This window comes from Lathyrus oleraceus, chromosome 2 (assembly GCF_024323335.1).
Source record: "Lathyrus oleraceus cultivar Zhongwan6 chromosome 2, CAAS_Psat_ZW6_1.0, whole genome shotgun sequence".
NCBI lineage: Eukaryota > Viridiplantae > Streptophyta > Magnoliopsida > Fabales > Fabaceae > Lathyrus > Lathyrus oleraceus.
In genome coordinates this window covers 39,125,352-39,153,018 of record NC_066580.1, presented here as the reverse complement: position 1 = coordinate 39,153,018, position 27,667 = coordinate 39,125,352, and the positions used below count along the sequence as shown (strand labels likewise).

At 37.2% G+C, this 27,667-nt stretch overlaps 1 protein-coding gene across 1 annotated transcript; it reads right to left on the bottom strand.

The window, feature by feature from the left end:
• Positions 1-1,692: 1,692 nt before the first annotated feature.
• Positions 1,693-7,491, bottom strand: LOC127117957 (abscisic-aldehyde oxidase). The gene is made up of 10 exons (XM_051048083.1): positions 7,226-7,491; positions 5,087-6,778; positions 4,664-4,923; positions 4,356-4,568; positions 4,015-4,233; positions 2,936-3,901; positions 2,764-2,859; positions 2,521-2,619; positions 2,220-2,409; positions 1,693-2,107 (listed from the first exon to the last, which is right to left on the bottom strand). The coding sequence occupies exons 1-10, from the start codon at positions 7,377-7,379 to the stop codon at positions 1,890-1,892; spliced, it is 4,107 nt and encodes a 1,368-aa protein (XP_050904040.1). The 5' UTR covers positions 7,380-7,491; the 3' UTR covers positions 1,693-1,889.
• Positions 7,492-27,667: the final 20,176 nt, after the last annotated feature.

Below are 27,667 nucleotides of genomic sequence, written 5' to 3'. Positions count from 1 at the left end.
GAATGTTCTATTGCTACCACAATGTAATCAAATTGAGAGGTAAGGGATCTCAATACCTTCTCCATGATTGTTTCTTCAGAAAGAGTTTCTCCACACGCTTTCATCTCATTAGTGATCAGAATCACTCTGGAGATGTATTCAGAAACTTTCTCATTATTCTTCATGTTGAGATTCTCATATTGCTTTCTCAAGGACTGAAGCTTCACCTTCTTCACTGATGCGTCACCACCATAACATCTAACCAGTGTGTCCCACGCAACCTTTGTTGTCGTTGAATCTGCAATCTTCTCAAACACATTTACATCAACACATTGATGAATGAAGAACAATGCTTTCTGATCCTTCTTCCTTACTTCCTTCTGCGCGTTTTTCTGTTCATCCGTCGCATCTGCTGCTACCAGAACATAACCATCAGTGACAAGATCTAGAACATCTTGAGCACCGAACAGTACACGCATTTGGATCATCCAACGATTCCAATTTTTACCGTCAAATACTGGAAGTTTGGTGTTCATGTTGCCGTTTCCGTTCATCTTTCTACCTTGCACAGTACACTCAGATTTCTCACACAGTGTTTCCCAACCCACAGAATTAAAATTCTGATCAGATTTTGTTCAAGATTCAACACGAATCTAAGAATCAAAATCAAACACACAAGACCTCACGTTCACTCGTGTTTCCCGTGTTTCCCAATGAATCTGAACCGGAGCTCTAGATACCAATTGTTGGTGCAAAGGTAGAATGAATGGAAATATTCTATTAAGAGAATGACGACTACAAAACATGATAAAGGTTACAATGATTGTCACCCTATTTATAAGCTAAAACTAGGGTTACTAGAATAGGATAAAATACTAAAATACCCTCTAACAAACTTAGGGGCTAAGAAAATAATACAGCTAATAAATATGAATTACTTCTAATAATTTTTTGTAGTAGTGAAAAGCCATAATGTCACTCTTCAACTAATACCATTTTACAAAGTAAATTGATTATACAAACGTTTCAAATGATCACAAACTTCCTTAATATTATCATATTTTTCTATTTGCACATCTATTAATTGAAAAACTGAATTATTAATTCAAGATAGGATCTTCGAAATGCTAATATTCCTTGTTTTCAACTCTTTTGCATATGATGTTTAATTTTTTTTGTTTGCGAACTCAACATAAGATCCATCAACATAACTCAATATCCTTTTATCGTTTAAAAGAAAGTTCATTATATAACTTCAATAATCATAATTTTATCGATTGAATTAAACACTAATAGATCGAAGAAAAACATCTTTTTCACTAGCAATTAATACTATTTTTCTAAGAATTTAAAATTCAAACAAATTCAAAGCAGAATCCAAAAGAACTTTTATTAAAAGAAAATGATGGAAAGAAACAAAATCATAAACATAAAATTGACGAGATTAATCACTAAGGAAATAAACCCTAACTACAAAGTCGCAGGAGAACTTTTGTTGTTGCAAATATCCCATTGAATCAACCAAACGATCTGATACCATGTAACAAAAGAGAAAAAATTCTATAATTAACGATAGAATGACAAAAATCTATAAAATGAAATATAAATATGAAATAAATATTAGATAAACGAAAAAGACTAAACCACCCTTATTAATAAATAGATATTATATAATAACATAATAATAATCTAATCTTACTATACATTCCAACATACACATTGGAAGTTGAATTTCTCCATTACCAGTATTTCCAATAAAACAGTACAAAATCTTTCCTCTCATATTTATTCACCTTTTACATTATGCGAGTTTGAGTGAAATTCATCTAATGCTAACTTGATTATTGTTACAAATAATGCATTTGGGTCTAGCTTCCATTTACAAGATAAAGATGTGCGATTGATTTGTTTTACTTGTGGTCCATTTTCCATTTCAAGTACCTTTGTACAATGTCTAGTCCACTGAGTTCCTTTACTACAGGCATGGTTGCAGGGACCCCCAATTGAAATGTTGAATCTGATTCATCTAAGTTGCTCCATGAATGAAGCTGTTTCCTTGCTTCTTTGACAGCTGATCTTGTGGCACAATGTACAGAAGCTGCTAGAAGCAAGGGTGGCTCACCAGAAGCTGCACCAACAAATATCAATTATCACTTATTTTTTATTCGAGACTTTTAAAGTAACATATTAATTACACTTAAATTTTAATGCTTAAATATTGGACAAGTCCTAAGTCATACCCTTTGAAGAGAGAACTCTATGTTGGTGATGCCCACTGTTGAGGATTTCAACATTAAACTGTTGAGGAATTGTATCTATTGTCGGTATTTTGTAGTTCCATGTGCCATCTTCCAACACTAAACCATCAAGATTTGTTTCATATTCTTCAAGCATGAAAAATCCCAGTCCTTGTATGAAAGACCCTTCAATCTGCAAGATGCAATTGTGTCATTTTATAAGGAGTTTTTCAGAATTTCTTTTATTTCTATGATTATGATATCAAATACATATAGGACCTTACAGTATGTATGTGTGTATTACCTGTCCTAAATCCACAGCAGGGTTGAGACTTTGTCCACAATCATAGATAATATCTGTTTGCAAGAATCTGGTCTCTCCTGTCAGGAGATCTATTTCCACCTGAAAAACAATTTTCATTTGCTACAGTAATATGGCTTCTGTGACAATATCACATAACTACTTTAACAATATCATTGAAGAGAAGTTAAAACGAATTTAAGAAAAATCCATTTAATTTTTTATATACAAAAGAAACAAACTCACCTCACTAACTGCAGCCCCATAATTGAGGTAATTAACGGAATTATTACTAGGTACATAATATGAAGATGCTGATAAATTCACAGCTTGCTTGTATGCCTGTAAATTAATGAAATGTTAGAAACACGTAATTAAAAATTGAAATGGAAGCTCCTTTATTTTACACTAGTAGTACCTGAAGAATAAGATCCTCCCACTTGATAGAACTCATTTTCTCTTGGAGCTTCTTCTTGATTGGTTTTAGTCTTTCAACTAAGATAGTGCAGCTAAGCCTAATAGCTTCACAACTTGCCTCTGATGTTGTGCTACCAACAGTTAACCCCCCTTGAATCATGCCCAATGTATCAGCTTGTATAACCCGTACTTTATCCAAGAGACTTCCACTTCCATCACATTGAATCGTACCAAGCGCAAACGCAGTCATTTGTTTCACCTTTGTCCATAAACCCTGACCCATTTCAATTCCTCCAACTTCAACAACAACAGAACCGTCTGATAAAATGCTAACTTTTCCCCGATTTGGTTTTACATGCATCTCTTGCAAAACCGGTACTCGAGATATTCCCCTTTTCTTCCACGTGCTAATACTATTAAACTCTTTCACTTTGTTAACTCTAAGTTCATAATTTGCAGAAACATCTAACTTTTTCCAAATAAAACGCATGGTATATTCAAGAGGTTCGCCATAAGAGTCCTCATAGAATTCCTTAAGACTTGTGTAGGTGTGAAGATTAATGCTTCTGACAGAATCTACTTCCATTGAAAGTGTGGCTGCAACTTTTTCTATTATACCTTCTGCGATGAATGATCCTTGTAAATCCCCTGGGGCCCTCATTGCAGATCTACTAGGATGATTTGTTTTACATAACTTAATATCAAAAGAGAGAGCACCCCAGTCATATTTTTTAAGCGTGCGTGCTATGTTGCCCGGCATTATTGGACTAGCGTCTAGATAAATCCCGGCGTTGACCAATATCTCAAGGTGTAATGCAGTAATCTTCCCATTATTCTTAAAGCCGACACTGTATGTTATCTTCATTGGATGCCTTCCTCCAACCATTATCATATCGGTTTTACGATTTAGATACATCCTGACTGGTCGCTGTAATTTGTGTGCTGCGAGTGCACAAGATACAGCAGCCTGCAAATGACAAGGGAAAGGTTAAAGCATATAATATAGTAGAATAGTTTAGAATGATCAACTTACATTACAGAGGAAAATGAAAATGAGTTTAAATGCAGCTAAAAACTTACAGCTATAGATTTTATGGCTTTTCCTCCAAAACCTCCTCCAAGTCTTCTTGTAATTACTCTAACATTATTTTCAGGAATACCAAGACATCTTGCTATAGTAGAATGTGCAAACTCAGGGCCTTGACTTGACAAGTATACAGTTATGCAGTTGTCTTCATCTGGTACAGCGAGTGCAGTTTGCGTCTCCATATAGAAATAGTATTGAGATCCAAGTTTCATCTTTGTTTTGTCGATAGATGATGAGTAAATATGTTTTATCAATAAACAACAACATTCATTATTCAGAAGGAAATTTGAACATTCTTTCAAGAGCCATAAACAATTTGTTTTTACACATATACCTCCAAAGAAACAATCTTGTGATCTGCTTCCGCCATTCCTTTTGATATATCACCAATTTGATCTTTTGGACGTAAACCTGGAGGAACTTCAAAAAAACTAGATCTTTCAACAGCATCTTCAACACATAGGATAGGTGGTTCAAGATTTTCAATATTGTAATCAACCAAAGCTGAATTCGCAGCCATATCTGCAAGTTTCTGAGTATCTGCAACCTAAAGAAGCCATTTGGAAAATAAATATATGTGCTACATGTATCAACACATAAGATCATACATTTTGGATCAAAATAAGGGATTTAAGAACTCACAACAAAGGCAAGACGTTCACCAACACATCTAGCAATCTCTTCAGCAAATAAAGGTTCTTTACCAAATACAGTCTTTATCCCAAGGTTCTCCCCACCTTTGGGAATGTCTTTACTTGAAAGGATGTCTCTCACTCCATCATGTTCCGATTCTTGCCTGAGTTTTATACTTGTTATTCTTGCCAATGGTTTTTCACTATAAATATATGCTCCATGTAGGCAATTTGGTGGTGATGGAATATCATCCACAAACACAGCCTCACCTATATATGATTTATTCATAAATAAATACATGTTTCTGAGCATATATATATATATAAGATCAATTAATTAAGAAAAGTAGCAATTGGATTGATAGGCATCAAAACAAGATAGAATATCATTCTTCTTATCTTTGTTGTCTTCAAAACTTGATTCTAAACAAACCTGAAGCTTGTAACGCAGCGCCAGATTTCATGACTGGCTTGCCAATCGGACTATACTCACTGCCTGGTACAATTACTTGCTTCCCCGACGACAATAAAGTAGCCTGATTCTGATTCTCTTTAATATCAGAAGCCTTGACCGATGGAAAATGAGTATATCCATTTAAATAATCATTGGTTATTCTTGCAGAACTGTCACTGAGTGAGTCAAAGAACTGAAAAAGAAAACCAACCGCTAAACTCGAAATGTAAGCACTTTCCGAGGCTTCATCTTGAGGTATAATAGTGGTGGCAGTAGCAGTAAGCAAGTTAATAGCATCATACAGGTTTCTAACATTTAACAACTTTCCTGCTAAAAACTCTTCAACCTGTTTAGCTCTGATGGCATGCTTATTCCTAAAACCACCAAAAGACAACCTACAAGTATCTATCATGGTTCCATCAGTATCCTTGCATGAAGATACCTGAACAAGGAAAGCAGCATTCAAGTAGGAAAGTGCATTTCCAAGCGGTCGAGGAGAAGCTCGGTAAGTTTCAAAGATGAATCTACTTCTTGGTGCTGAAGATTCACTTTTAATAGTTTCCAAACATGGAATTTTAATGCTTAAAAGCACACTTTCAAAAGCTAACGGTGGTCTCTCAAGAAATTCCTCCAATTTAAGCCATTCAAACTTTGAACCAGTCATCATATAAACCATTGAATCCACCGCAAGAAGTATAGTGGCGATATCCGAAGGAAACTTATTCTTCTGCGCTATCACCAAATTGCCTCCAACACTTGCTGTGTTCCGAACAAACCCTGTAGCAACTTTGTTCATATGATCGGCAATCTTTTGAAGTATCATAACATAATCGGAGATGAAATCCCTTCTGTTTTCTTCCCTTAGTACTTCAATGGCTTTAGATATTGTCACTGCTGCTCCAATTTCAATCCCTGATTGATCCTTTTTTATCTTTAAAAGTTCAGAAATTCCACTTATGTCGACATACTTATCATAACCCTGTCTATCTTTGTAATATCCCATAGCAGTATTATGAACAACAATTTTTATCTTCGTTTCATTGCCATGGTTTAATTCAATTAACCTCTGAAGTTCCTGTAAACTAGAAGGTTTTTGCCAACAATGTTTCTCAGAAGCTATAAACAAATCATGGTTGACTTTCTTCAGAAACATCGGAAATTCAATATTCTTGTGATCGCGGTCGCGATCATATCGAGGTAACTTACTAATCTTTTCGTCCTTGTTATCTCCTTTTGTCCAGAAAGCGTTCAAACCAAGATCCTCCATATCAACATCGGCTGCAAAACTTTTACAGACATCAGCAATCGGTCGGTAACCAGTGCATCGACAAAGGTTACCTGCGACAGACTTTTCCGCATCAGAAACACTGATTTTTGAAAATCCGGACGGTGGCTCTGGAGCACCCTTCTTATCGGCATTAACAAGAGCGCCGAAGAGTGAAACACACATTCCAGGAGTACAGAAGCCACATTGAGAAGCATGGAATCCAGCAAATCTTTGATGAATAGGATGGAATCCTTGTTTGCTATTTCCAATGCCTTCACTTGTTGTTATTGAACATCCATGTATACTACAAAGTAGCGTGAGACAAGAGCTTGCGGTAAAATCGTCAACTCTATCGAGTAAAGGATCATATTTGGAAATTAAAACTACACAAGCACCACAACCACCTGCAATCAACAATGGCCAAGCATGAAATTCATGAAGTAGCAAGTTGAAAGAAGAGAATCGGGCCGTCTATATCATAGGACCTCACACTTTTTCATGATTAAATTATGATAAAAAGGACTCCATACACATATTCTACGGTCTAACTTCTTACACATTATCAGTTTCAGAAGACAATGAGAATCATGATGAGAGTAATCCAAGTTTCAATATTTAAATCTGGTATTATATATGTTTGTGATTAATTTATTTGAGCTAGTCAACATTCAGAATCATAAAAAGTATTGTATTAATTAATCATATGGAATCAAATCTGCTGAAACATGAAAAAAACAATAAAAAAATAATACAAGTCAAAAGATAGAGAAAATTAAAATGATTAAATATGAAGCTAATTGAAATATATAAATAAAAGATTCAGAATCAGAAAAACTACAATATATTATTACCTTCACCACAACCGAGTTTAACACTCTTGAATCGAGTTTGAGTACGCAAGAAGTCAAGCAAAGTGGTTGATGGTTCAACGCTGGATAGCTCAAACTTTTCACCATTGATAACAAAAATCAAACTTGTTTGATTCTCATTCTTCTTCACTTCCATGCTTCAATAACTGATTTTCAATTTCAGACAAATGCAACTTCAAAAACTCATTCATTTTTGTGTTTCTTTTATAGCTGGTTAAGGCTTTTCTTATTTTTTTTAAGGATTTTATTTTTTTACTTTTCAGTATTTTAAAATAAAAGTGATGCTAATATTATACAAATGTGGCGGTGACGGGTTGTATATATATGAATATGGCACTGGGTCCCAAAATGGGGGGCCCATTTTTTATTATTACTATTATTTGCACAGAAAAATATAGAAAAAAATCAGAAACCTTCAAAACACAAATCGAAACAGTAAACAAACAAGCTATTCTCTTTTTTTTCAATCGTTTGCTCTTCTCCTTTTTTCGTTCATTCACTCTCGCCAAAAAAAAGGAAAATGAGTTTACTTCGACGGAGACACGAGAAAACGCTATTTTTACTGCACCACCGGCCACCACAAGTTTACGTCGACACGACAAAATGATGGCGATGCGGTGGTGCTGTGGTGGCCATGACATGATTTTGAGAATTTAGATGACCATAATATATTGAGTTGTCTAAAAATCTATAAGAAAAAGTTTGTGAATGACAAGATGAAGTACAATATGGCTCTCCGTACTATAGTTTTTGTTTTGAAAGAAAAAAATTTAGGAAATCTCACCACTGTACATACAAGATACATACAAGATAAATAGAAGATAAATAGATAATGTGAATTGTAATTATATCTTGATATCATTTTGATATATTGTGATTTATCAAATTTTTAATTATTTGCATCGTGATCATATAGGATATTGGTATCTTGTGTGTGTAAATTTGTCGGTTTTCAAATACAAAACAAACTTGTTCCTTTAGGTCCAATTTATGTTTTGTTTTTTTTAGAAATTACACATTGAAGAGTATGGTGTCAATTATGAAAATAATGATATAAAGTTGAATTTAGAAGTAGAGTGTAAAGAGTTGAAGACATATTTCTATTATTTGGATATTGTAGGTCGGAGGGTGTTGAAAAAAGAGGTTAGGGAACTAGCACATTCATCCACAACTTCGATGTGTCCATCCCGGATGAAGTACAAGTCAAAAAGGGGAGTTAAGAAGAGCATAAAGGACGAAAGAGTGATGTACATCGTGATCCTTCACAGTAGAAGTATGGTGAGGGATCGCATGGGAGTCAAACTACAAAGAGATCATGCACGAAATCAACAGGAAGTCAACCTTCAAGTCTGCCAGGTCAAAGTCAACCGGCCACTACATCTTAGAGGTATCTTTAGGTGTCTCAATTTCCTGATTTCTTGCATCCATACATTGATGACATTGTTGGTGTGGGTGACGATGAAAATTGTGATTTTCGGATTATTGTAACTTTACTTGGATGGGGAGAAGAGTCATGGTCGTTGCTTCGGACGCAGTTAGATACTCAAGTTCTATGACATGGTCTCTGAAGTTAGAAATGCCTTAAAAGTAGAACATTTGGTTATTTTGGATCGAGAAAAATGGACGATGATTCCTAATATGAGTTACCTTATTGCTTGTAGGTACAGTGTCATATTTGTCTCCTTGTTAAAGAGCCTTAACATTATATTTATCCCTCTTATATTAGCTTCACCTATGTATACGAGCAGACATAAAATCATTATTGTTGGTTTTGTCAATGACAATCATTGAGTTTAGGTAAAATTGAAATCTGATAGTCCATTGCCACCAATCACTGATTGTTGGAGACATAATTGAACTGAAGATGCAAAAACATGGGAATCAACATATGCATGTGTTTACCTTTAAAAATGGTAAACAACCGCTAATCTTCCAAATTTCTAAATTTGGTCACTCACAGGATCAATCAGATTGATCCTAGGACATGTGCTAAGTGTCTCGTAAACGTAATAGTAATAAATGATCAAACTGAACGTCAGATCGAAGTATTAAAGAAACGTAGGATAAAAGAGTGACTTAAACGAAAAGAAAAGTCTAAATTAACGTTTAGAACTAGTAAAGAAAAATGAGGTAAACGACGAGAATTGTAAAAGGGTTGAAAGTAATAAAAAAGGTTTGTAAGCGCTGGAATCTTTAAGACTGTATGGTAAAAGTTTAAGGTAAGGAAAGGAATTAAGGATCTTTAAACTTGCAAATGACAAAGTAAAAATAAAGTCTTTGAAAGAAAAGAACAGTGAAGAATGTTTCTGAAGAGAAAGTAAGGACAAATTTATAATGCTTTGAAATGATTAAACAATGGTGTAGACAACGTACATTCTGCGTTTTACAGTTCTTCTTCACACGAATACTTAGTAAATTTGCAGATTTTGTACACAATTTGACACACACTTTTCTAACACTAAGACCCTATATTTATACTAGATCGAAATAACCGCTTTGATGGTCCTTCAATTACGTCGATACACGTGGCGCCCTGCATGCGTGCACTCGCTCACTTTGCTCCACGTGTATCCTCGCGGTTTCTAACGAAGGTGATCTTCCCTCCTTTATTTAAATTTCAAATCTATGATCGAAACCGTTTCTAACCGCTCCTTAAGGAACTGCTCCGAAATTTCAGCTATAAGCTTGATCCTTATCCAATCATCTAAGCCGATCTACTCCCATCTGGTCGAATCACTTCTTGATCGAAACCAACTGTGCATATTTTCCAATTTTGATAATTTGAGGTGCGCGTCGAAAATTTAAGCTAACAGATTGCCCCCAAAAAATGTTATTTTTGTCACGCGAGAGAGAAAGACATTTTTTGAGATTTTACTTCGACGCCTTAATGACTGGTACTGTGCCAGGTGTCTCAATATTGGCAAAAACGTTTTAGTTCCTCCACTTGTCTGGTGACGTCAGCGTCATCATTGTTTTTCCTACCCACGTCTTTTTAGCCCACAACAGAATCTTTTTCACTCATCACATTTCCTAACTTCTAGGAAATCATGGGCTATAACATTAATTGCCATTTACACTACACTGCCCAAGGGATACACGTGTCCCATTAACTTGTCCACCACTAATGTTGATTTGAAACGTCTCCCTGTAGGCCTATAAAACCCAATTACTTACTCATTTCAAAACTTTCTCACATTCTCTGAATCTTCAAACACTCAAACCTTCCTTTCTCCCAATACGTTCTAACTGAAACCCAGATTTTGTTTTCAACCTTAACAATGGATGCTTCAAACAAAGCTCTCAAGGGAACATGAGTCTCTTTCAAAACTACCGCCAACAAGTCCAAAGCCCTGAAGAAGATCTTTGAACTTCCTCCATTTGCTACGCTATCCGCCCCACTTGCAGTTAGAAATCATCAGTACCTACCAGAACCCCAAACAGAGGAGCAACGCAAGCTTTATGCTTCTCAGGTACTCATTCCTGTTTTTGTCTCTAATAAAACTCATGCCTTATCTAGACCTTTAGCAGATTTAGACACTGATACCAGCAAGCTTAGAGAGTTTTTTACGTCTTACCATAAATGCAAACTCATAAGACAGGCTAGAAACCCTAGGACTTCCTCTTCCGAAAACACCCAGGCTTAAGACACTATAGATTTGAGGTTTATGAACAATGGTTTTATAGCCTTCCGTGCCACCCCAACTTTCAAAGATCCCACTGATTACTCCAATTGGTTAAACAAAATAGAGAAACAAAAAGCTCATTCTTGGAAAGATATAGGGATATATGACCTTATTATGCTGTCGAAATTGGATTTGGATTATAGTAACCCTATGTTAATTTCTTCACTATACTTCTGGGACAACACACACTATACCTTCCATCTTCCTTGTGGAATGGTCACACCCACTCTTTTCGACATGGTCGCTATCACAGGGCTGAAACCCACTGGCCACGCCTACGATCCTGATGTTGATTTCATAGATACTATTTCCTTTTCGACTATAAGAGCGGCGTATTCAACACACATAGCCCACTACCATGATAAAGACACTGAAATTGTCTCTGATGTGGAGCATATAGCTTTTTTGGCTCTGTGGCTGTCACACTCCATATTTTGCTCGAAATCATTACAAGTTGCCAAAAAATATCTCACCCTGGCTAACCAACTGCATCCGGGGCATGGCGTCTGCTTAAGTGAGATGATTATGGCAAGCCTGTACGAATCATTGAGCGACGGAGTGGCTCAACTGAAGAATTTGGGGGACAAAGGGAATCTTCTGTTGTCAAGCCCCTTTTGGTTATTACAACTTTGGCTCAATGCCACTTTCGAGGCCAATCTGCCAAACAAGGGCCTCGTCGACGAGGATGCTGAAGGAATTCGGCATATGAGGGTCGAAGGACCAAGGCTAGTGTAGCGGGAAATTCATGATCATCAAGCTATTGACAAGCTAGAGATCAATTAACAAGAGTCGCCACCGCGCTTTTATTGTTTCCAAGGGAAAAGGGAAAAAGTACGAACAAAACCCAAAAAAATAAGAAGTTTTCAAATAAAAACTAATAAAAGTCAGAGATCACAGGTAAGAGGGTTGGTTACACAGAAGGAAGGTGTTAGCACCCAAAGTGTCCTAGGTACTCTTAGGGAGCCCTTTTTGTGTGCATATGTATTTTGTACAAAGTGATGTTTACAGACAAATAGAATGGGGGGTGAGAAAAGAATTCATTAATTATATTTTTGTGTTTGACAAGACCTTCGGTCTTGTGCCTACGTACCAACATAAAAATGAGGGATCAAAACCTCGTAGTTCGTGATACAAATTTCAAAATGGGTGTGTTGATTTTAACAAAATTTAAGTTTGAAAGGCACAAAGGCCTAAAAATGGTTTGAATGGGTTAGTTCTTTTTTGGATTTTTGAAAGTTTAAGTCAAGCATAGTTAAGTTTATTTACAAGTTTGATTTAATAAAAGAAGTTTAAAAATGCAATGGGATAAGGCCAAAGTTTCTATCTTTTTTTGCAAAAGTGGTCAAAGTTTAGAACAAAAGTAGTTCACACAAAGAAGATTTTAAAAAATGGAGGGAGAGATTTTGAAATTAAAGAAATGGGGAGAAGACGAAGAGACTATTCTATGTACAAAAATTAAAAGTTTAGAGTTGAAAAGATATGACCAAATGGGTAGCAATCCAATAGACAAGTATGTCAATAGAAACCCAAAATTAACTTGGACTTTTAGAATCAAACAACACACAAATGCACAATTATAAGATCTTGAAGAGCAAAGCATCAAATAAAGATGGCCTCATCCAAGCTTATCCATTTCATGATCTTCTTCAAAATAGCTCATGCAACAGATGAATTCCACAAGTCACAGGTTCAAAATAATAGCTACACCATGATCATGTTGCAGATGAGTCTTAGAGAGATCTTCAAAGATGTATCAGATGAATTTCAAACTGCAAGCACTTGGTTCTTCAACAAATTGGCATTGGCCAAGTCCATTAGCAAAGGAGTGTTGCCTAAGTTCTAAGTCCATTTGTCCAAGATCAAGCCAGCAGTCCACTCAAAAGTTTTTTAGGGTTTTTGTTATTATTATGTGCATTAATGGTCAAAGACCACACAAACAAGCAAAGTATACACAAAACAAAATATGTCACACAATATGGTCCAAATGGACAAAGTGAAAATTGCATTAACATAAACAATTAGAATGATATGAACAATGGCAAATGAAATAGAGTGCTAAAAGTAAATTGCATTAAAGTAAAAACTTGAAATTAAAGGTTAGTAGTTAATAGGTTAGAAGTTAGTATTGTTTTGCTTTTCATTTCAAGACATTCTTTGGAGAACACTCAACCCACTTATCACAAGCATGGATCCTTGAACCAAAACATCTTCCAAAGAAAGGAAAGAAGGCCAAGTTTCCACACAATACCATGAAAGAGGGGAGACTTACAATCTCACTAACTAGAATGCTTATGCCTTTTATGTCACACATTTAGCGCTATGTTAAGCAATCGTAATTGGACTTATGTAGAAGTCACAACTATTTGAGGCCGGGCAATAGAATTTTGGTGTTAATGCATGTTGGAGACATAGTATTATGAACTATGCTCATGAAACATACCACACACAAAAAATATGCAAAAGGTGTGACCTAATCTCATCCATACTCATGTCAATTTTTCAATCAACTAGCACTAGGACTTTGAGATGTCATAGTCCAAATGGAAATGAATGAATGAAGAAGAGGAATGAGATGAAGTGGGAAGGGGATGAATGAGATCACAAATTGGTCAAAGGAGGACTTTTACCAAATTAATATCATTCATTCATTTTGGGAGATGGAATGTACATTCCATCAATCCCCTAAATCCAATGATATTAACTTGACAAAGTCAAATCAACCTTGACCAAGACCCAACAACAATAAGCAAACTCAAACAAGTCAATACAAATGATCAACAAAATTAAATTGGCATTTATTCAATTAAAAATAATAAAATAGTGCATTTAAATCAAATATGTTTTGTCAAATTCCTAAAATCTCATCAAAACACCAAAGAAATGGCCATGAGATTTATCATAGGTCAAACAAGGTCAAAGGACCTTGGAGAAAAAATTTCATAATTTTTGGACATTTAAAAATATTTTTAAACAATTAAAAACAAATGTAAATCAATTAATTCATGCAAAATATTAATAATGATCTAAAAAATAATTTTAATCAGAATATGAAAGAGAAAAATATTTGAAATTTTTTGGTGAAACTCCCATATTTTTTTGGATCAATATTGGATTTAATATGAATTATTGAAGAAAATGCAATTAAAATAAAAACTCAGAAAATCTAAATTACGTGGACCATCAGATCTCCCTCATTAATTGAGGTGGCAAATCTGATGGCCTCTAGCGCGCGTTCCACCGGTACTTGAGTCAACAGTGCTGCAACTTGGGTAATCAATACCAACGATCAAGATTAAAACGTGAGGGACAAATCATGTGGTTCAGATGCTAGCCAACTCATCGTCGGAGCCAGAGCTCCGGTCATCTTCTCTGGTGGACCTTACCGGACTGGTCCACCATGAACCATCACTAAAAAGAAAAACAAGGACATGATCTTAAAGAAAAAATGGCACTGAGCTCGAATCTGACCTCCATTCACTCCAATTCCAAGTATATTGAGAGATACATGGAATTGAAATTTGAGGTGCATGAACTGAGTTGCTTCGATTTGGCCTCAAAGCAACTCAATTTTCTTGCCTACATTGGTAGGACTTCAGACAACCAAAGAATCAATAGAATTGAGCAAGAATCTAAGAGAATCGAAGAGTTCAAAATTTCTGGAAAATACCTTCAATGAAGGTATGGATTCGATGGGTCTTGATCTTGCTTGTGCTTGGACTCACTCCACTTGCTTGCAGAAGAAGGATTGAATGGTTAAAAAGCTATGGACTCCTGGAGAATTGAATTCCGAAACAGTGGAGATTCAAGCTCAAATTCAAAAGAATTTTTCAGGCTTATCCTTTGAGAAGTGAGGGTTTGCAATGGGGGATCAAAGCTGGCGCCAATGTGTATCAAATTCTGAGCAATTGAAGCTCTATTTATAGCTGAAATGGTTGATAATTGCACACTCGCATTCACTTTCCAATTTTGGCAAATGGTGATGCAATGGTGCATGGGCGCGCATAGGCCCATGAAATGATTGCTCGAAGTCCATAAATTGAATATCAGATGGTTTGAAGTAAGCTTGGATTGCAAGGCAAATGCACATTGATGTTTAAAGCTTGATCCTTGCCAAGTGATGTTACTTTGTTTAAGCCATGCGCAGCCTATGCATTTCATGTCCAAAATGAATGAATTTGAGCTTTTTAGAAAGGTGAGATCAAGAGGAACAACTTTCATGTTCAACACTTTTTCATTTGGAGCTTTTAACTTGAAGAAATTTGAGGTGGAAGTTTGGAAATTTTTGACATATCAAAATTTTTCTAAGTGTCAAGCCATATGTCTCAATATTCCACCTTGCTTAACATTTTCTATGAGCTTCAAATGAGAAAAGTGTCTTCATAAAAGTTGTATCTCTATCAAAGACCTTCAAAATGGTCACCAATTTCATGTCATTTGTATTTGAAATGATAGAGTTATGCATTTTTAAAGTTTGGAAAAATCACTTGATCAATGGTATATGTCAAAAGTCACTTATAATGTAACCTCATATCACATGCTCAAAAAAGTTGAATTAGATCCCACTCCAAACATCAAAGTTGAAGTAGACACATTTAATTTGATTTTTCAACTTGGAAATATTTCATCTCATAAAAATTGAGCAAGTTATGACCTTGGGAAGTTGACTTTCAAATTAGGGTTTAAACAACATGACCTATAATGTTTCAACATAGAAAGTGATTTTCCAAGCAAAACTAGCTCTAAGTATCAACATGAAAGATATTTGGAATGTAATTTAGATCAAGTTTTCTCTTGGAATAATTTTCATATGGTGAAAATTGTAGGAGATAGGGTCTAGGGAGACCCAGTTTTGATCAGATGAATCCATCTGGCCAACCACCATCAACCAACTTGCTAATTTCAAATTCTCTTGACTTTATTGGCTCATAGTAGATCATATATGCATAATATGATTAATTTTGAAGTGTACCTTAAGGAATTTGATCAATTGGTGAGATAGCTTGTTGGAGAAGTTACTCAAGATACCCAGTCAAACTAGGGTTTCCAAGGAAAATCACCCTCAAACTCATGAAGAAAACTTGATCAATATAATATGTAGAGAACATTAGGACTCATATATGATGTTCATAACCAATCTTGAATCAATTCTTGGTTGTTCTCTTTGTTCATGAGAGTCTCAAACCCTAGATGTGATCTTGATGAATCAATGAGATCATGTCGTACCTACAAAAGAGTTAGGCAAATGCAAAGACATATTTTTGGTATTTTGGTTATTAAAATGACAAAATATAAGTATGATATAATCACAAAGTGCTTGATGATCTCTCCCAAAACAAACCCAATGAAAGAGGGGTAAGGAGGATGCCAAGGTATGATCCCAATGCTTATGCTTATGATGAAATTGCATGAGGGATCTTAGGGTCAAAATTGGGGTCTTACAGCTATCTCAACTAACCCCTAGGGACTAAGGACAAGCTCTCCAACCAACTTTCATGAGTTATATCATGATGTTTGCTAAACGTCATACTTTTACTTCGAGTATGGCTCCCTTCGCTTTCAGGAAAGTTGGCCCTAAGTGGTTTACTAGGACTTTCCCCTCTTCATCTAAAAAGCAAGAGACAGAATCCTTGCTAATTTGGGAAGCCTTCTTGACGCCTAAGATCCTCACCCTTCGATTTAACCCTTTGAAGGTCCAAGTCACACTGATAACTTACCAGCCCAACCTTGTTGCTCGATAATTTGGGTTGGTTCAGGTCCTCCCGAAGTGCTTGTACGATAAAAAGATCAACCTCCTCCTTCGTAATGTCGTTCATACTAAAACCACGGCTTTCAGACAAATAGCCAAGTACACTGGCAGAACCCGATTAACTCCATTCCACTTTGAGCCTAACTTCCTCTACAGTCGAGAATTTGGGAAGTGGTGGGCTAAGTATTACATCGAGGAATTATGCGACGTTACTTCCTTTATTCAATTGTTTGACAAAGCTTTTCTTCTTGTGCAGGAAAAGACCAAGAAATGTACTTATACGCTTATAAAAGAAATTCAAGCTTTTCAAAACTACTTTGAAACTGCCTATCGACCTGATGATATTAGTCGAACCATCCGCGAAGCAGCTGTTACGCTCAAAGAGAAATTTTCAAAGAAAATGGAAACCTTAAAGATTCCCTCATACGTTCCTCACGAGAAACGCTATGAAATGGATCTTGAACTATTTCCCCCAAAGTTCCCTCCACTGCCAAATGCTGAATTCGGAGTGGCTCTTGCACTCCCATTTCCAAATTGGTTCATTTGTGGAGACTCTATTAAAATCCTTCGACAATAATCTCAGAAAAAGGCTCAGCGGGTGGTTGCGACTAAGCACACTTTAGGAAGTTTTAAAGGGCACCTTCATATAGGAATCGAAGATGTCTGAATCGAATCGGACATATATGAAGGTGTGATACAGGGGGCTTCCCTCGAAGTAGATTCCCTTTGACTTGCTTTTAGATAACGTTGAGCATTTCTTCTGGTTTTTGCCTAGCTATCAAGATCCCCCCAAAAACACACACCAACAAAAGACCCATTGACTTGAAGGTCGAAGGAAGTAGCAAACCTGCAAAGGTACCTTTCTTTCCTTGTCACTTTATCCTTGTTACACATTGATGATATAAGATTTAATGCTTGGCTCAGGTTTCTCGAAAACCTCTGGTGAGTCCCCTCAAAATCCAAAAACCTGTTGTTGCCCCCATCATCGTAGATTCTGACGAAGATGACCTGTCGCCTGTTCTTGACCTCACTTCTAGAAAAAGGAAGCCACCGCCGAAACACATTGATGCTTCGAATCAACCAACCATAAAACTTCCAAGAAGAAGACCCACTATGCTTGTTATCCAAGAACCTACTCTTGAGGAAATGGCAAGAGTAACAGCGACTCAAAGTGAGAGCGACAATTCTAGCCTTGGGGTCGAAGGTTATAAGGTACCATACACTTCTCTTCACTTTATTTAACTTGTTTACCTCTTTTAGTCATTTATACCTTCTGATTGTATTGATTTCAGGGTGACGCAAGCACTTCCATTCTTCCTAAGAAAACTGCTTCCTCCAAGCCTACCTCTGTGCCTGATGTTCTGAACAGCGCTGACGAACCTACCTATCGACCATCCTCTAAAAAGGGGTCCATTAGCGAGATTAATCAGCCTCCAACCGGTGACCTCGACGCTTCGCCACCAAAAACCACTACTCAACATTCTCATACCAGTGACGCTGGTCATGAAATTGACTCAAGCGAAGAAAATGAGGCCCAAGGTGATCCAGTCCCTATGGCTGATGGTGAGGAAACCCCTGGGGCTGGTCTACATACAAATGAAGAAATGAATGAGCCTCAGGGTGAAGGATAGGGCGTCGAAGACATGGTTGTAGAGGAAGCGGCTGAAGGAAATCTGGCGACTAACCTTGATAACATCGAAGGCCAAACAGAAGGGAGAGCCAGTGTAGGTGAAGAAAATGCTCGAACTCAAACCCCTGCGATGGCTGACAATCCGACGGTTGGAGTTTCGTCGAGTAACATTGGTGCCCTTTCTGCAGAAAAGTTGGCTATCTTGAAGCGAAGTCAACCACTTGAGTATTTAAAGGTAATGCTAAATTGTAGGGAGAGTTATTCTGATCAAAGTCATAATACTTCAGTGTTAGAAGATAAGCCTTCAAGCACCCCCGCGGGAGAAATCTTTTCAAAAATCAAGGACAAAATCTTTAAGGGTGACTTGTTTCTGTTGCTGCTAGATGATCCTTCTGCCTATTTAACTCTAAAAGCTCTTCTTAGCCAGGTTGACTTGCTAGAGGCTTCCCCCGAAGTGGCAAACGTTATTCTAGAGATAGGGACTATGATCGACCAAGTTGTTTCAGATCATAAGTTGCTACCTCACCTTACAGGGGAAATAGAGAAAAAGTATGGTTCTGAGGCTGCATCTTGGGATGTTGCTACCGAATATACCAATAAGGCAATGGAGTTGGAACTGACCAAGCAAAAGAATAAAGAGAAGGTTAATGCTCATGATTGCAACATTGCTTCCTAGAGACAACAAATATCAGAACTGTAGGCGAAAATCTCTGATGCTGAAAAGGACAAACAATAACTATCAGAATTTGATGAGGCTTCGATGGCTCAGGATCTATCACTTGGCATGGAATTTGTCGAAAAAGCTCGACAGCTTGAATCAGACGTCAAACTCCTGCGCTCAAAAAGATCTTTGTGCGAAAAATGGCTGGAGCTTTTTAAAGTCAAGTATCTTCAGATTAAGTCCAACCTTCCCTTTTAATGCTAATTTTATTTGTCTGATGATGTAACATAATTTCTCCTTGTAATGAATATTGGCCTTCTGGCCTTATGACTTTACTATCACCATTTTGGCACTTTTACCATTTTGGCTTTTGCTTTATTTACGCGATTACTCGTCTCTTATTTTTACTTCTTGGATTGTCGGTTTATATATTTTCAAATATTTCCCGTTCACTCTTAGAATCCTTCTATATTCGCTGAGCTCTTCGATCTCATAGGCACCATTAGAAAATATCTGCAGAATTTGGAAATGGTCTTCCCACTTTGGGGACCATTTCCCTAAGGCTCTATCTTTTCGATCCATTGGAAGGATCACTTTCTAGACCAAACCTCCAGACGTAAAACTTTTAACTTTCACTTTCTTATTATAAGAAATTTATATCCTTTTCTTTTGTTGCCTTAGTAATTCCAAGGCATTTAACCTTTCCTCGTCTAGATCGACCAATTCATCCAACATCATGCTCCAATATGATTCTGTTGGGAGTTCATATTGCCTTTGAATCCTCAGGGATTGTAGGTGAATTTCTACTGGCAAGACATCATCATGGCCAAAAGTTAGGCGAAAGGGGGTCGACTTAGTAGCCTCTTTAGGGGACGTACGTCGTGCCCATAAAATTTGGTCCAGAGTCTTGTGCCAATTCCTAGGCTTCTTCCCTACATGTTTTTTAATCAAACCAATGATCACCTTATTGGCAACTTCAACTTGTCCATTGGCCTGAGCATAATAGGGTGTTGACGTTAACAATTTGAAACCTATGTCTGTGGCGAATTCCTGCATTTTCCAACCAGCAAATACTGATCCTTGGTCTGTTGTGATTGTCTTTGGAATTCCAAACCTATAAATAATATGTTTTTCAATGAATTCGATCACATCCTCTTGGCTCACATTTGGCAAGGGTATGGCTTCAATCCATTTTATGAAATAATCAACTCCTACCAATATGTATCTTTGACTTTTCAATGACGGAGGTCGAATTTCCCCAATCAAGTCCAAAGCCCAACCTCTAAATGGACATGGTTTGATGATAGAATGTAATTCACTTGCAGGGACATGTTGTATGCCTGCATGCACCTGACACTCTTGACATCCCTTCGCGAATTCAACACAGTCTTTCAACATAGTAGGCCAATACACTCCTTGCCGGAACAAGAGCCATTTCATCTTATGACCGACTTGGTGTGCCTTCCACTATGTACATTTGAAAGGGAAAAGTATGCCTCTGACTCACTAAGGCATTTCAGAAAAAAAATTTTGGGAGATTTTTTAAACAACTCTGAACCCAAAAGAACGTAACTCAATTCTCGATACCTGGTTCTTCAATCAGTAGGTGTTGTGGGATTCTGTAGGTATACTACTATTGGCTTTCTCTAGTCTTCATCCATCAAACTGTCTATCGCCAGTATTTCGAAATTTCCTTCATCGGCACATCCTAGCCTTGTCTTTTCTAAATCCAAGGGAGTTAATCTAGTTGCCACCACTTTTCCTTTGACTCCTATGACTTTGTGCAACCTTTCGTTTGAAATTTTGTACCCAGATGCAATTTGAGCAAGATCATTAGCTATCATGTTCTCTATCCGTGGTATATGTCGAATATAAACCATTTCAAACTTTTTTAACAATCGACTGACGATTATAAAATACATGATCAAATTCTCCTTAACACACCTATATTCTTTCGTGATCTGTTTTATGACTAACTCTGAGTCTCCCATTATTTCGACCCGAGTTGCCCCCAGTTCCAACAACATTTCAAGTCCTGCTATGAGGGCTTCGTACTCCGCTTCGTTATTTGACAAATGCCTTCTACTTTATACTGGAATTACGTTGGAATTTTATTTGGAGAAATAATTACGATCCCGACACATGTGCCATTTTTATGTCTAGATCCTTCGAAGTATAACTTACACGGACCTAATTCAACATAGTTCAAAGCGTCGACGTCAATGGAGTGATCGACTTATATACATGCGTTTTTGACGCCATGAGATTAGTATGCAAAATGGTTCTTTCGACAAATGACGCCATGGAGTAAACAGTTTAGTTGATAAGTGTTGTTCGACACTTCGCCAAAATGATGGTTCGACATTTCGACAAGATATTTGCAGATGGAAAGACGTCTTTGACAGGCATGGATGATGCTATAGTATTTCCATAATTCGACAAAGTCTGGAGAGAGACGTCATTTCGACGTAAAGTGTAATTTCAAATTCAAAAGAGTTGTGACGTTTGGCAGAAGACGCGTGGAAGCATATGGCGAAAGGAAGAAAAGCCAAGTGTCACAGTTTTAGGATTTATTCGTTAGTAACAGTTATTTTGTTTGTATATAAATAGGATAGTTGTTATCAGAAAAAGTGTGTGAAAAACTTGTACAAAATTCCTACAAATACTCAAAGTACCCGTGTGAGAGAAAAGAGTCATATCTGGAAAATGTACGTGTAAACAAACACCATTTTCTTCAAAGTTTTATCTTATAAAATTCAAAGTTCTTTACCCATTTTCCTTTACATTTACCAGTCATTTATCTTTCTGCATTTTCTTTTCGACACTTTATGCTTCGTCAGTTATATTCCGCCATTTATCTTAATCTTGTTAAGTTTACTTTTATTTAAGCATTTGCAATCAATATCTTTCGACATGAAAGACTTAGTGAACCAAATGAAAGATACAAAAGTTGTTCTAGAAATTTACAAAGTTATTTAGATTTACACATGTCCTAGGATTTGTGTGGTTGATCCTGCAAGTAACCCAATTCGACAAGTTTTGGAAAACCAGAGGTTGTTCGCCAAAATCAACTGCGAACAAATTGGCACGCCCAGTGGGACCGTGCAGAAATCTAAAACTTAGATAATCGTTAGTCAAGGTTTTTTCTTCGTTGTATGAGACTAAGAAGCGGTAAATTAGCCGTATCTGACGTAGAAAGACCTAAAAGAACAAGAGTAAGAAGAATGGTGAATCAGCCAAATAATCCAAATAATTCTACTCCAAATGAAGCCATTCCAGTATCCAACCCTGTCCCTTCGATAGGAGGCAATGTAGGATCAGTCCCTGTGTCAGAGGCTGTGCCTTCGTCAACAGGGTCAATACCAGCGGTTTCAATATCGCAAAATGCGCCTAGTTCGTCCATTAGGGCACAACAAATGCCTGTTGGGACACCTCCTCCTGTAGGGAATGTTTCTAGGCCTTTTGTGACAAATTTCACCATGCCTCTGCCTGGTAGGGAACAACCATTTGGAATGCCAACTTCGGTAATGGCCAATTTACACAATTCGCCAGTATTGTATTCTGATTCTATGGCCAATATGTCTTCACCATTACAAGGGTCGGGATATGGCGGAAACATGAATAGACTAAACCAACAACCACTTTACATGCCAGCGATAACAAATAATTCTGCGCAAGTAATTAGACAACAAATGGACGAGAGTAATCATGATATGGTCCAAATGTTAACACGACAAATGGGGGCGGTGTTTAACCCTCTAATACAAAACACCACCCAAACAAACCAATTGTTGGCAGCGTAAATGACGCGCATTGCTGACTTTTTTGGGGTCCCTCAAACTCGACACAGAGAACAAGTGGTTCAGAACCCAGTGGTAGCGGTCCAGGAAGAACCTACGATAAACCAAATACCTTTAGACAACCCTCATACAAACGTCAGAAACCAAGAGGATGTGGTCGAACAGCCTCGTGTCGAAATCCCTGTTCCACAAGAGCCTAGAAGGATAGTGATCCAGAGAGGCCAAGACGCGGATGCTGTGTTGCAACAGCGAATCCGGTATAATAACTTGCCTGTCGAAAACAATTTAGCAGCCATGGTCGAAACGATAATGGCACAAAATGGGGTGAACATGGGATGCAAAGGCCTAGTTACGCTTCCCCACTGTCGGAATATATTCTGCAAGAAGAACTGCCACCAAGGTGGAAAGTTCCTAAGTTCACCAAGTTCTTAGGAGACACTAGTGAGTCCACCATAGAACATGTGGCACGTTATCTGATCGAAGCAGGGGAAATAGCCCGTAATGAAAATTTGAAAATAAAATATTTCCCTAGTTCCTTGACGAAAAACGCGTTTACTTGGTTTACATCTTTGCCTGCAAACTCAGTGTATACGTGGACCCAATTAGAAAGGTTGTTCCATGAACAATTTTACATGGGACAAACAAAATTAAGTCTGAAAGAATTAGCCAGTGTTAAGAGAAAACACTCAGAACCAATAGATGATTATTTAAACAGGTTCAGATTGCTAAAGGCTAGATGTTTCACTCCGGTGCCAGAACATGAGTTAGTCGAAATGGCCGCAGGGGGTGTAGCGGTGTATTCGTCGCTATATGATTTATTGATTAAACCATAAGCAAAGCATACAAAGAAATCGAGTCGCCACCGCACTTTTATTTATCCAAAGGATTGGCTAAAAAGCGAACAAAAGCATAAGAAGTTTTACACATAGAAAACTAATGAAAAGATCAGAGAATCTGGGTAAGGGGTAAATTACGTAATGGGAAGGTGTTAGGCACCCATCACGTCCTAGGTACTCCTAGGGAGCCCTTTTCACACTTGTTGTATAAAAAATGTTTATTTGTTTATGACATATTGTGCAAACATGAATGGGAAGATGAGAAAAGAATGTACATTTTTATTATTTTTGTGTTTGAACGGATGAACCCGTTGCCTACGTACCTTCCATCAAAGGTAAGGATCAAAACGCCGTAGTTCGGCTAAAAGATTTCCAAAAATTGGTGAGTTCATTTTAAAATACAAGCTCTAAGGCTTTTCATTACCAATGGGAGAAAACTCAACCTGAATCAACAATCCACCATGTGAGAAAAGCTTCGACGTACTAGAGGGGTTAACCCTGTTTTCAGTACGGAAGTCTTACAGTTCGATCACTAAGGACAAGGTAAGATTTACATCAACCACTATGGTAATTGAAACCTATGGCTAATGTATGAAAACATATTAACAATGGACAAAGCCACAAGACAATTGAGTGAGTGAAATTAATTGAATATGATTATTCACAAAATATGGTCAAGGTATGATTAAGATTCAATTCAAAGAAGTGTTATGAAGAGTGAAGTTTGAAAAAGTCAAGGACTTAGGGTCCAGGTTTCTAATTTGAAAAGAGATGAGAATGTTTGCACATCATGTATTTACAAGTTTTAAAAGTCAACAAGCGAAAAGGGGTTTTGAAACAAAAAGGGTGTGGATGAAGGAGTGTAAAACTTCCTAGAGGTTCACCTCTTGAAATCATATAGAAGATGATTCAAGTGTGTCCTTTGGAATAAGCAACAAAACAAGCAAGCAAATAAAAGGCAAGGTGATACCGGATGCCATCAATGGACTTATACCAATCTCACAAACAAAAGCGGATACCGGATACCAATAAATGGATTTACACCAATCTCCTAAAACAAAACAATGATACCGGATGCCAATAAATGGACTTACTCCAATCTCACAAAGCAAAAACAGAACATGGATGTCGGATGCCAATCTATCTGGACTTATACCAACCTCCAAAGAATGATCATAGGAGTACAAATGCCAATAACATGGACTTATAATTGCATCCTCACACACAACAAACAAGATAAAAGCACTAAGCAAAGAGGACATAAGTGGCCAATGAACTGGTCTTACACTCAATCCCTTCCAAATCATAGGAACAGTGGCCAAAGAATGGACTTATAGCTGATTCCTCAATGGGCAAATTCAAACAAATCACAAAGATATGAAATGATGATCATGCAATAATGGATAATTAATGATGATAAATGCACAAAGGCAAACAAGCAAACATGTACAGATGAAGCAATCAATCAATCAAACAAAGTCATTTAGCACTCACTATATCCAAACAATTTTGGCTCAAGCAAAGGGTTAGACTATGAAGTCAACTGGAATAGGGTAAATGGTGCTCTTAACCTTGACATTGAGAGCCAAGGTGAAGCAGATGAAAGGATATGAGGGGTGTGCCTCATTGCTCTTATCCCTAGTCAGGGAGAGCATTGAATATCAGAAGGTGTGGGAGTTCAGAAAGTTAGAACTCTCTCCACAAGTTAATGACTTGATAGATCTTGGGCTTTTACTCACTATGCATCAACACATGTGGTGTGAGCAAGGTGAGTGACTGATGCGTGTTTTTCGCAAGTGTACGAATCACGTCAAAGTAATATAAAAGATTATCGAATCCACAGAGACCAAGTGTCAATCTATCAAACCTGTTGTTATGGTGTGTATCTAAGGCAACTATTTTTAAGGGTTTTAATAAGGGTGCAATGGTAAATAAAATTATAATTTTAAATAATAAATAAAGACAGGCTCGAATGTAATTCACGCAATCAATGATAATCCAGTACTTGTTAGTGGAACTACTTATGGGCAATGTTTTCTCCTTTGAAAAGAACTAATTTAACAGGAACTGTCGCTTTCGCGTATTCAGAACCGAGTTGTACTCTCTAATCAACCCCTCCTATTGTCACGGATAAAAAGGTGCGTACTGCGTTAGAGTAGTAAACCTATTTTTAAGAAATATAGTATCTTAACTAAGTTGAAAAGTATTTTAACCTGGACTTCTTAGCAAAAAGAGGTTCTTACGAACCAGAGTTTAAACTTCCTAACGCGTCCGAAAATCGTTTTAAAATCTCTTTTCTTTTTAATCTAAAATCTCCTAATAAACTAGACAAAGCGCTTTTGGCTGTTTTTGAAATAGTTAAAAACAATTACTTGAATTGAAAGATAAAATAGCCCTTAGGTGTTTCCACGAACAATTATACTGATTACTGGTTTAATTACGATCCTTACATTCTAACCTTTATAGAATTAGTTAGACATGATAAAGTAAATATTCTTTTTATAGTTTTTCATAAAAGTAATTTAAAGCGAGTGCGGATAATAAACAAAGTAAAGTGCGAGTGCAGGAAATAAACAACGTAAATGTGCGAGTGCAGGAAATAAACAACGTAAATGTGCGAGTGCAGGAAATAAACAACGTAAATGTGCGAGTGCAGGAAATAAACAACGTAAATGTGCGAGTGCAGGAAATAAATAAAAGTAAAATACGAACTTGAATTAAAATGGCGGCAGGATTAACTTCCTCCAGAGTGCTCCAAAACTCGAACCACAGACAGATTACAGACTCGATCACTCGATTGCAGAGGCACCCCGATGTGGAATGGCAACTGCTTTATAACTGATATATGCCTAGAGAATTCTAATTCTGGATGAAGAAAAACGAAAATCTAAGGTCCTATTTATAGTAAAAACTGAAAGCATGAAATGACAGGGACGCCCCTCCACTAAAAAGTGGAGGTTACTGATTTTGGCCTTGTGGCGCCCGCCACAGGCCTATGGCGCCCGCCATGGTCCCTACAGGGGATGATGGAGTGGGGATCGTGGGTCTTGGCGGTTGAGGAGTGGTCTTGAGACGTGGCCACGTCATGGCTAACCCCATGGCGCCCGCCACGGTGGGTGCCGTAAGTGCAAAACGCTGAATTTCTAGGTTTTCGCCCGTTTTCACTCCTTTTTCGCTCCTTTTCCCGATTCAAGCTCCGATTATTATAAAAACCTGAAAACATAAGAAAACAAAGAAATAACAAAGCAAAACAATAATAAAAGCTAAGAATGCATGCGAAATCGGAGTCAGAAATACGGTGAATTTTAGTGTGATCAAATTCTCCCACACTTAAACCTTTGCTTGTCCTCAAGCAAACATTAAAGCTTAAGAAAATATGGTGTCAACACTTGTCTTTGGGCTAAAGGGATTCTAAGTTCAAGTCAGGATGCAGTGACAGATACTAACTAAGTGAACCAAGGGTACCATAGTAACACAAACACAAACTTCAATCCTATATTAACCACTCCATATCATCCCACAATACCTAGGCCTATCTTCTCATCTTTTTGTGTCCTTTTCATTCAGGCGCAATCACATTAAGCCCGTTATCTGTACATTCTTCATAGTAGAGTGACCGGTTAGTGATTCTGATCCATAACATAAGGTTTCTGGCACATAAGCATGTGTAAACCTGTTTTATTTCGCCTAAATGTAGCTGCGGGGGATCGGATCGTAATCCGCCCTACCAAGTTCAGTGCCAGATACCTCTGAACCAACTAACAATAGGTGACTTGCAAAATTTTTTTTTTTTTTTTTTTTCTCTTTTTTTTTTCGGTTTAAATGACTTTGTGAGGGTCACCTATACCAGAGTTTGCCTTTTTTTTTTTTTTTTTTTTTTTAAATAGCACTGGATCATTCACTTATGTTCATCGGCCCCCTACGTAGAGCATGCTTAAGCCGGAGCTGACTGCTAAGATAAACTACTTAGGACAATTTTTAAAATGATAGTGAAGGCCAAGGTGGTGGGGTTTAGGAGTGATTCCTATATTCAAGAGGTCTATGGTGCTAAAATGGTTCTGATGTTTC